General features: G+C 38.3%; 1 protein-coding gene across 3 annotated transcripts in view; it reads left to right on the forward strand.

The window, feature by feature from the left end:
* The window catches only part of ELMO1 (engulfment and cell motility 1), a 222,522-nt gene extending 212,974 nt beyond the window's left edge, over positions 1-9,548 (forward strand). For all 3 annotated transcript variants that reach the window (XM_072153299.1, XM_072153300.1, XM_072153301.1), the window contains 4 exons: positions 298-405; positions 4,365-4,447; positions 6,391-6,468; positions 7,626-9,548. In XM_072153299.1, the coding sequence (XP_072009400.1) occupies positions 298-405; positions 4,365-4,447; positions 6,391-6,468; positions 7,626-7,826 (470 nt within the window). In that variant the 3' untranslated portion in view covers positions 7,827-9,548. The remainder of the gene's footprint in view (positions 1-297; positions 406-4,364; positions 4,448-6,390; positions 6,469-7,625) is intronic.
* The last annotated feature ends 2,248 nt before the right edge of the window (positions 9,549-11,796 follow it).

Below are 11,796 nucleotides of genomic sequence, written 5' to 3' on the forward strand. Positions count from 1 at the left end.
ATCAGAAAGGGGAGTACAGTTTTTTTCATAGACTCGAGTATAACTAGAGTTTGGGATTTTCAGCACATTTTTTTTACAAGGCTTTTTCTCAAGTATATACAGTATTTGCTCGCTGTAGGGAAAAACATATCCATAACATTTTATAATAGCAGTGTTCTTCTGTTTTTATACTTTTTACCAACCACAGTTATCATTATGTTAAGTAAATTTCATTTTGTGCTTTGTAGCAAATCTTTTCTGCTCTAGCTATGCATGGAATAAAGCAATTGTATGGAATTCTTTTTATCTTTTCTGCAGATAAGTTTTGGTATTGTCGTCTGTCACCAAATCATAAAGTATTACACTATGGAGACTTAGAGGAGAGTCCTCAAGGAGAGGTTCCCCATGACAATTTGCAGGACAAATGTAAGTAACCTTAAAGGGGTTTTCCCATGAAACAAGATTCTCAAATGTCAACTCCCAAGTGATATTAACACAATAAAGATAATTATTAACCCTTTACTTCACAATTTTACTCAGTTTAATAACTGTTTTAACTCAGTGATGGTCAGTGAAAAATTCCAGGTTGTGGGCGGAGACTCTCTAAGCAGACATATTATGATCCATCTAGTTCTGTGAGCTGACAGTGTGGTTAGATTATGAGGGTGCAGGTTTATATACACTTTCATTTAGCTTCTGAACATTCACTAGTATCTGACACATCGAAAGAGAGATGATTAGATGCCTATGGAAAACAATGACACAGCTCTCCTGCACCTCAGCTATTCCACAACACACTAAATCAATCTGATGTGCCTCCCCAGAAAAAGAAGTCTGTAGCTTGTAGTTCTCCTTATGCTGATGCCAGCAGAAAGTCAGTGTATGTGTCAGTGTGAACTCTGTGCTGGACTGCGGGGAGGAGGGGCTATTGTGCATGGAGCAGAGACAAGCTACAAGAACCCTCAGGCAAGATGGCTGCAGACCCTAAAGTCAGCAGAAGTTACATGGTGGTGTCTAGGGGCAACTGAAATTGTGTACAACATGTTGGAATTATATCTGTGAAATGCTGTATTTTTGTTAATACAGAATGTGTTATTATGTTATATATAACAAAACAAAGATCATATGCATCTTCAGCCTGTCTCTGCTTCTGCCTGTTTGTGATAGGTTTCTCTCTGCCAGTTCTTATAAGCAAGGGTCAGGATAGGGTAGTTTGAAGCTGCTTTACTCAGTATCACATGGCTCTTTTGGGTCATGGCCTAATTGTGTAACTGACATGATATTTGTAACTCTGTAACTGCCCATTGGATGCAGAAGAATTAAGATCTGCATAAGTATCCTGAGCACAGAGAACACAGAGGTCAGTCCAGTAGTTAACACGACTACTTGGTGAACAATTATGGTCCAATGCCATTATAGTTTACCCAAAGTCTATTTTAGTCAGTATAAAACCATCATAAACCTACAAAGAAATGCCAGAACTAACTAACTAAAACAAATCTGTGAAAAATTACAATGAATGCGTACAACCTACAAAAAACTAAGACATTAATGAAACACATCCTGTAGATGTGAAAGAGGCAACAATTAAAAGATACATGGTGCCTTGTTATTATACTGTAAATAACTACTCAGAGATCTTTGAATCTATAGATGACAATAGTATAAGTGTGTCCAACCAGATGGCATAATGCTCAAACAAGTTATAACCAAATAAAACAGTCACCTAAGATGCATCCCCCTGGATGACACCCTAATGTGTGTTGTAGCACGCTGCCTTTGGGGGTGCAGTCTTTATGGCAGGAAAGGGTTATAAGTATTTATGTGAATAAGACATTTCCTTTGATCTGTTTTTATTTATTTAATACACTTACACCTTTACTTTGTATCCATATGTCAGGTACATCTGGAGTCTCCTCTATTTTTGCAAGTGTTCAATACTTTTTCTCATACTTTTTGCACACAACTTGTATGGACATCTATGGTTTGATTTCTTTACCAGTGAGGATTGGATGGATTGTTAATGAGCTCTATTGAAGATTACATGCCAATAGCCCATTAAGAAAAATGTGAAAATTGGGGGAGGGGGTGTTCAAAACTTGTTAAAAATCATGTTTTGATATGCTTATTATTTTTCCATCTATATAGGATAGTGTGTAATAGCATGCATAGGATGCAGCCAGTTGAAGCTTAAGGTTTAGCACTATTTTTTGTAATCTGACATGTGTCACTTTATATGGTTAGAACTTTTGAACACTTTAACTTAAAGTGATTTTGAGATAGTTTTTTCGTCACATGTTGTAGTTGACATTAGTGCCAAATTTTGGTTGTGCAGTTTTCTTTTTTTTTATTTTTGGATATATTATTTTGATCATGACATCCCTGGGGTCTTAGATCAGACTAAGTGAATGGAGCTAATTTTTAATACCAGGCATAATCACTAATAAGTGCAGGGAGCAGTACTGAGTAAAAAAAAGTTGTTAAAGTATAACAACCAAATGGGGATGTAAGAGTTCTCCTTACAGAGACTTTGCCAATTAGAGCTGCCTTGCATGCGTGTGGAGAGTTTTAGCCATTGATGCTTTACTAGGGGAATCTGAGAAATATTAAAATAAGTTTTCTATGATGGGACAAGGAAAACAATACCTCTTTTGCTGCCTTGTAAGGCAGCCCCCTTAACATTAAGCATGACTTTCAGAAAGCCTAATGACATGTTGTGGGATTAAAGCAAAACCCATTCAGCAGATCATTGTAGGTCCTAGACTTAAACCTTAGCATAGGCCAACTGTTTTGCAGTCCCTTTTACCCCTTTTAACAATATCTATAGGTTATATATATTAGTATAAATTCCATATTTTGTCCTCAATCATGTGTTTAGGAGAGCTAAAGTAATACAGTCGGAACATTTTTTTTGAACCTTTAGGTTTTAAAAAAGGGAAGTATACCATTTACTATACACAATTGTATGAGCAAATATTTTGTGTTGTAGTGTATTAAGAGACATGGATTAGACAACTCTGGTGTTATCTGTTCCTTATCTTGCCCATAATGCATAATTCATTTTGGTTAGAATAACATGTAGAAAGACTCACAGTACTGCATAATCTATTTTTATTATTCTGGATATAATCTTTCTCCATTTAAAACATGTCGGGGCTTATGAGGATAAAAATAAAAGATTCTGAATGGATTTCCAGCCTAATGTAATTACTGCTGGGGACTTGGCATCTGCTGCACACATAAATGCAGGGCCTTGTACATGGAAAATTAATCTGGCTGTTCTTGTTGAAACTATAGTGTGTTGGATCTTAAATCTCGGAAATAAATAATAGAAGAATATAAAATATTACTTTATATCCCCTGCGGCAATACAAATCTGTGTCATTGTTCTATAGGATTAATGGTTGTGAAAGAGGCTTTATAGCAATTAGTTTACAATAACAAATAGAAAAAGGCTTTATCAACCTCCGACCCTCTATATGGTTACATTCTCGTTAGTTACTGCCAAAAAGAGATGACTGCCTCTGGATACAGGTTGGGTTATGTACCATTGACTGTTGTAGAAGTTGGGTAAATCTCTCCCACATTTATGAGTCTTAATCAAAAGTGTCATAATTGTTAAAAATATCAGTATTTTCCAATAGTCAAGCATCGTCTTGTTACATCATTGTTGGGAATTTCTGGTAGATCTCTGCATCTTTCATCTGAAGATGGACAGGAAAAGGTGCTATAGGATTTTGGTAGTCAGGCAGCTGAGTTTACAACATCTGAACCCTAATGTTGTCAATTTTGAGGAACTAATACTGTCCAGTTAGTAAAATAGAAAATTGAGTTGTATCCTCTGTAGATTCCATTTCTATATACTTTTATTAAGGATGCATAACCCATGGTGTTATATTGGACTCCACAGCAACATCACATCCAAGGACAATGTGCATATGCTATGAAAATAAATTCAACAAGAAGCTGTTCCTCAATGGGACGTGCTACACATCCACAGCAAAAATTGCCAAGTACCATTTCTAGGCAGATAATTTATTCTTTTATAGTATTTTGTCTATAATATTCAGTGTTTGTCCAATCTATGATATGTTCAAACTTCTTAACTGGAGTCACTTTGTAAATTCGTTACATCAAGTATGGCTGGATCATTTTTTGCCAGGAGCGAGCAGTTTTCCACACAAGGATTGAACCTCCTTAAGTTCCTATTTACTATTGAACCTCATTCACTGGGGCCATTTCAAATTCGTTTAATACATACAACAATGTATGCTGATCTATGTCTATAGATTGAACACAGATAACAAAGCTGTAACAGCCCTATAGTGGCAGCTACCTGTAAATGTCATTTTGGTAACGTGCATGTTTTTGTTTCACATATATAGTGCCTGTAGCAGATATTAAAGCAATACTGACTGGTAAAGACTGTCCTCATATGAAGGAAAAAGGAGCCCTTAAACAAAATAAGGTGAGATGCCATAAAGGATTATTATTCTGCTATTCAATAAATTATGTTTCTTATGTCTCTCTATACATCATAGCTACTTGTATCTTCTTATAGGTACAATTTATGTCACTTTGTTAAGGAAGTCTATAATTAACAGTTGACGCATCGTTTTCCTGAAGCTTCCCTAGTCAGATAATTATACTATACGCCTCTTAGGTGTCAGGATCCATATTACTAATGGATACAGAGTTATTCCTTGTATAACCTATCATCTTACATTATAATACTAAAACTAACAAATCCAAGTAAGAATGCTTCTTCAGGTTATTTATTTTCAGAGCAGCATTTCGAATAAATGATGTACATTTGTCTTAAAATGCATACATAAGGGAAAAATAAGTACAATAGACACAGAACTAAACTGAACTCTTAAGAGTGGAAGGAGGATCCTGCCCAGGAGGGCTCATAATCTATATGGGTGACCGGATGGAAACATTAGGTGGCTTTTCTGTTTATGTTGGAAGGTGAGGCGCATGGAGAGAACTTGTAGCCAGAGAGCAGTGTTAAGGATATATTGGATGGGTATCAGGGTTAGCTAAGAAACCACAGAGAAGAATTTTACCAGAGATGATGAGGGCACGGACTACAAGCCTTGTAGCATCAGGATTGAGAGAAGATCGGATGTGGGAGATGTTCTTGAGGTCGCGGTAACAGGTTGTAGTAAGGACCTGCATGTAGGGCTACAGGGCTATAGGATACAGCAGAGTCTGAGGTTACTCCAGAGAAGTAAACTTGTAGGAATGGGGAGAGTGCGGAACCATTAGTTGTGATCAGTAGGTCTGGTCAGGAGGTAAGATAAGAAGTGCTCTTTTGTCCATTAAATGTTATACAAAGCAGTAGAAGGAGGATGATATGGTTGATGTTGGACTCTGGACACCCTAAAAGTCAGGCTAACAGAGTGGTACGGCTGGGCCAGAGATATAAATCTGAGTGTCTCCAGCATAGGAATGGTATTCAAAGTCGAGCCGCAATCAGATTTTTCATTGCCTTATCTATTATTTTGCATCCATTAATTTCCAGTACTTTAACCTCTTAACGCATTATGACATACATGAAAGGAGGCACACTGTTATAGATCCATAGCAAATTCTCCATATACTGCAATACTGTACTATTGCAGTGTATGGTAGGAGCGATCAGACCCCCTGGGGTCTAAAAGTATTAAAAAATAAATACAAAAAACAGGGGAAAGTAAATAAATTCAGATCCTCTTCCTCTCCCTAAAACTGATATAAACATAAACAAATAAAATTATACACGTTAGGTATCACTGTGTCACAAAAGTCCAGATTATTAACATATAAAAAGGCTGAAGTATAAAAAAAAGTTTTTGTGTCTGAATAGGGAAAAATAAATAATGATTGTTTTTTGTACAAAATGTTTTTTTTAATTAAATTATAAAAGTCCTAAAAACTGTGCTCACAAGAAAATGGCGCAAATGCTTTTTCTACAATTTCATTGCATTTGGATTTTTTTTTCCGGCTTCCTCGTAACCAGCATGGAATAAAAAATGCAGTCACTAGGAAGTCCAATTTGTTAGGCAAAAAATACAGCTCTGTTAACTGAAAATTTTAAAAGTTATGGATTTTTAAAGATGGGGAGTTAAAAAGTGAGTTGCAAAAAGGGAAAATGACTTGGTCCTTAAAGGGTTAAAGTCTTACATTATGATTCACCAGTTAAAAGCAAATGCAGACCTTTAGCGAGCAAATGCCTTCCTGTATTTATGTTGTTTATGTTTTAAGTAAAACCCAGAATTTAAAAGGGGTCAGGCTGCTGAACTGTAAGAATTTTCTTCAGAGGATGATGCATTACTAATAAATATTTAGGAAATTACTTACAGATTTGCTGCAGGGTTTGACATTTCTGCTGTCTTCTGACATTCACTTCTGTTATTCTTCATCTAGGAGGTGCTGGAGTTGGCGTTTTCTATCATGTATGATTCCAACTGTCAACTAAATTTCATTGCTCCTGATAAACATGAGGTAAGGTCAAAATCTCATGCTATACTGGAAATTTCAGCAATTGTGTTATATTTACCTTAACCTTTCACTCAACCGGTATTATTTGAAATAAAATAACTTTGTGGGGGGATTGAACTTGCATATTTTTAATGGTTCCAACATTAAAGAATTCAATTTTTCCTTTGTATTAATCTTATTCACCCGTGTCCACATAGTGTTTTGTCGCAGTACCTTGGGGCCACACTGCATCTGTGCACTACTCTCTTATTAAAGGTTGTACCATAATGCATCCACTCAGAGCATTCAACTTTAAAATACTGCATGCATAACTGTGATCAAATGGTTAAGTTTTCAAATTAAAATTGCTCTTTGTATTCCAGATCCCCCCTCCCCCTGTGCTGGAGTAAAGTTGCATCTATTTCATTAAGAGGCATATATTCTCAACTCCATGCACCAGAAACACTAAACTATAACTCCTAGGACAGTGATGGCAAATCTATGCCACGGGTGCCAGAGGTGGCACTCGGAGCCCTTTCTGTGGGCACCCAGGCTGTTGCCCCAGGACAGAGTTTAGCAGACAGGACTGGAATCTTTGTGCTGCTCTTAATGCTGTTTGAAGATTAAACATCCTTGACTGATTAGAACTGCAGAAAGAGTGAGAAGGTGTGAACAGGGCCAGATTATCTTGTGATGGCCACATGATTCTTCCAGTACAGAGAGACCCTGGAGAGAAGCTATAATGATGTCTGAATTTGCCCTCCTGCTTTCAACTACATTGGTGTCCTCAGGGGGAAAATACAATTGAATGTTGTGGAAGAACAGGGAGCAATAAGTTACTGTTTAAATTGTCAAGTTGGCACTTGATGGTAAAAAAGTAATTTTGTTTTTAGTTAGGGCACCCGGCCTTTAAAAGGTTCGCCATCACTGTCCTAGGAGCTTGCATAGTACACCAATTTCTATAATGAATTTGATAGGCTGCAGAAGACTTTGCCCTCTCCATTAATCCCTCGCTCCGACATGCCCAGTCCTTGAAATAGTTGCAAGGAGTGCACAATTGCATCAGAAACTGACAGGAAGTGTATGATTCCTTCTGCCACTGTTTGAAATCCACTTTGCAAAATAATAAATAATTAATCTGCTTGTATTACTCATCCATAATACTTTTTGTTCCTCCACAGTATTGTATTTGGACAGATGGACTTAATGCATTACTTGGAAAAGACATGATCAGTGACCAAACCCGGCACGACATGGACACATTGCTGAGTATGGAAATTAAGCTCCGTCTCCTAGACCTGGAAAATATACAGATTCCTGATGCACCACCTCCTATTCCAAAGGAACCTAGCAACTACGATTTTGTTTATGACTGCAACTGATAATAATTTTCCTGGAACTTGTACTTTAACTGGAAATACTGGAACTGGAGACTCAAACAAGATATATTTCACTATTTCTTTAATGATTTCACTTGAGACATTCCCAATCTTCACTAAAGTCTTTCCAAATAAGTGGCCATTTTAGTTGGCTGACATGCTGGGATACTGTACAAGTTTACTTAGTTTATATAAAAGGCTGATGGTGTTAAAGCTCTTAAAACGAGTCCAGATTTCTAATGCTTTAAACGACACATTGACTATGACCACACCATAGTGTGGTGCCCTCAGCTTTATGTTCTGGAGCTCCAGAATGAACAGACGTTACTGTTACTGCTGCTTCTTATCAGAGATACATGAAAGCTACTGATGTTCTGAAAACCGCTTTGAAGCATTGCAATTTCTCCTATTTTTATTTGCTATCCCGGTCGCTAGTTAAGCAGATATTTAGTTGGACTACTTTTATTGGTGGTCAAACGACCAGCTTGACTTTATTCACAAAAGAGAATATTCTCTTTGGAAAGCCATGACTACAAGTTCCAAACTGGTCCCCTGAAATGGGCAGCTGAGTATTAGAGCAATGCACAAAATATAATTAAGAATCAATAATATAACTATACGATGGCTGTCCTAGGTATTTATATAACACTTTATTGCTAAGAGTTACTAGTAAAAATTATAGAGCAAGTGAAGGCTCTGTCTACTGGTCTCCTTATGTTATTAGTAGACAGCTATAGCCATTGACCATTGCTAGATTGATAGTGAGAATCCCACTCGGTCTTCAATAAGACTTGAGTTTAGCACTTGTTATGTACAGCAGGTTTTTTATGGTTTCTAGCTCTGGGATGTGAATTGTTTTATATTGGTGTATAATAGGCTTCGATTTCAGGAACATATCTTACAGTCTGTTTTAATTCTAAATGAATAAAATATTGACTAATAGTAAATATAATATTAAAGATCACTGTGACTTTTTCTAACACACATAACATATAGATAAAACCTTCAGAGGCCTAGGCTAGGTTAACAAATAGATAAATTGTTGCAGGAATAGACAAGATAGAATAGGTAACTGATTTACTAAGCCCAATTCCCACCCTGTAGAATAGAAATCAACAGAGAAGTTGGAGAATCATGTAGATTTTTATATTCCCATATTGCTACAGTATAAATGTAGCCAAGACCCACACACTTTGTATCATGGATTGTGCCATAGATTTTTTGACGAGTCTGTGAAGAAAATTTTAAGCCACATGTGAACCCAGTCGTAGAGATTGTATAATTGTAAAAAAAAAAAAACAGACATAGCCTGAGGGCTATAACTGTGTTATGAGGTGGATCCTTATACATCCAGGAAATTATATGGCCTGTTGCCTCAAAACATGAAAACATATTTGTTATCCTGATGTATATTTCCAAGGTTTACACAATTCAGCCTTTCCCCCCCAATATATGTATCTCTTACACTTTTAAGAATGGAAATGTTCATTACTTTACTAACTGTATCGTTTTCCAATGCAGGGCAGTGTAGAAATGCACATAGGATTTATTATGTGTTCTGTATGGAGATTACAAGGTTCAAGTTCACTGTTGGTTGCACTGTTTACCTTCACAGATTTTCTACAGTATTTATTTAATATATGAGAGGATTTCATCCAGTGAAGTGGAAAGGATGTACATATTTATCTCAATTCATAATAAACTTATGTGGCTTTTCTTCTGTTACTACTCTTGTTTGGTCCATCATTCTTTCACCAACGCATCCACCCTTAACCCTTTCCCTGCCAGATATTTCTGTAAATATTGTCATCTTACTGGCCAAAGCAATTGTAGCTGAGTGAGGTGCTGTTTGTGCCAAAGAAATACATCTAATTATCACCATCAAAGGAATGGTGTTTAAAAATCTTTTTTCTACACATGTGAATTATAAGAAGGATTATATTTTGGTTTGTTAAGAGTGGTTTGCTTTATATCTGCTTGTAACCATAGGCCGACAACCTTTTCAGAAGAAATTTAGGCAGACAACCATCAACAGAGTTTCCATTTCATTGTTTTTTTGCGCCAGCCCCCTCACCCCAAGCCAGATATATTGTATTTTTAAAGCTCCAACAACCCCTGTAAGGTTCAACAAGTAGTTTAACCACCCAAATGAGTTGCTAACTAACATTTCTCACATGTCAGCCACCTCTTTTATGAAAATGTTCTAGAGACTGGACTTTACCTCTTTGGCCTGAAAAAATTATCACAATTTATGGCAAGAAATTACATCTGAAAACTGTGCTAGCTCGCATCGCACAGGGCATCAAGATTTGTTAATGTGGCAATGGTGTTGATTATTTTATCCGTATTGGGTTTTGTTTGCTTTAAAATGGGGTCATTTTGAATGTCCTGATCTGAGGGTAGCAAACTAGAAAGCAGAAGCTTGGTTCAGTTTCTAGGAAGAAACTTGAATACTTGCTTATTTTAAACCCTGCTTATTCTAGGATGAGAATTTCAGTGAACCTTCCTATTTATTGAAATAAAGATGGTTTTCAGTCTCTAATACAACTGTCCTTTGTACTCCAATGCCTATTGTAGCCATGAATTGTTAATGTTAAAATACAAGTTCTACTGAAACTTTTCCCAAAAATCTATGGGGGAAATTTATTACGTTTTTGGAGTAGAAGCACTGATATAATTGCAAATTCTTGCGCACTGCAAGAGTTTGCAATGATAACGGCGACTATGCCACCTCCACGCCATGTGGGTGGAATGGTGGCAAAAAGGGGCCAAGTCAATCTATCATAGTTACTCCCAGTTGTCAGGCTCCAGGGGTAGTGGACCCACTGGACCACCGCAGATGATGATGTAAGCCGACACCTTGGATTGGAATCTAAGTGGCACCCGGTTTTCACCAGAGCCTGATGCAAAGTGGGTCGGACTTGCTGCGGCATGATACCGCCAGATCGTTCCACAGATGCGACTTTATCCGCGGTGGCAGCCAAGGCGAAGTAGAGAAACGGATGGCAGGTTTATGGTCAGGGACAGGCTGCACAGGATCAATGTCAGAGGCTAAGCAGAGGGTCAGGGCTGGCAGCAAAGGAGCAGGAATAGGTAAAGGGTCACAATGGGAAATCAATCCACGAGCTCAGGGCAACAATACAAGCTTTCTCCAAGGCATGTAGCACAAAGATCCGGCAGGGTGTGCGGGGAGAGGCTGGGTTAAATAGGATTCTGACTGAGGCCAGTGACAATTAATGGCACGCTGGCCCTTTAAATCTTCTAGGAGACGGAGACCCCACGCACAACCCTGGACCTGGAAGCAGGAGCAAGGATGGGTAAGTGGATGTCGTGGGGGCACAAGGAGAGGCATGGGACAGGAACACCCTTGACAGTACTCCCCCCCTTTGGCCACGCCCTCTTCTTGGGCTGAAGGAATCTCTGCAGGAGATCATGGTCCAGGATATTCTCGGGCTCCCAAGATCTCTCCTCCGGCCCAAACCCCTTCCAGTCAACCAAGAAGAACCACTTACCTCTCACCGTCTTCATGTCAAGGATCTCCTTTACCTTAAAGATGTCAGTGGAGTCAGCCTCAGGAGCAGGAGGAGGTACTTGCCAGGAAAAGAGGTTCAGGGTGACAGGCTTGGGTAACGATACATGGAAGGAGTTCAGGATCTGCATGGTGAAAGGCGCAACTTGTAAGCCACAGGAATGTTGCCCCTAAGCACCTCAAAAGGACTTAGGAATCGTGCACCAAGCTTGTAGCCAGGGATCTTTAGCAGGACATACCTGAAGGACAACCAGACTTTGTCACCTGCAGAGAAGACAGGAGGAGGTCTGCATTTCTTGTCAGCCTGGAGCTTGGCAGAAGCCTGTAACAAAGAAAGGCGAGTCTGCTCCTGGATGAACTTCAGATCCCGTACCAACTCCTCAACAGCAGGGATGTCCGAGGACAGAGGAAGAGAAGGGCAGGGATGCAGTCCATAATTGATGA

Source organism: Engystomops pustulosus, chromosome 5, assembly GCF_040894005.1.
Source record: "Engystomops pustulosus chromosome 5, aEngPut4.maternal, whole genome shotgun sequence".
Taxonomy (NCBI): domain Eukaryota; kingdom Metazoa; phylum Chordata; class Amphibia; order Anura; family Leptodactylidae; genus Engystomops; species Engystomops pustulosus.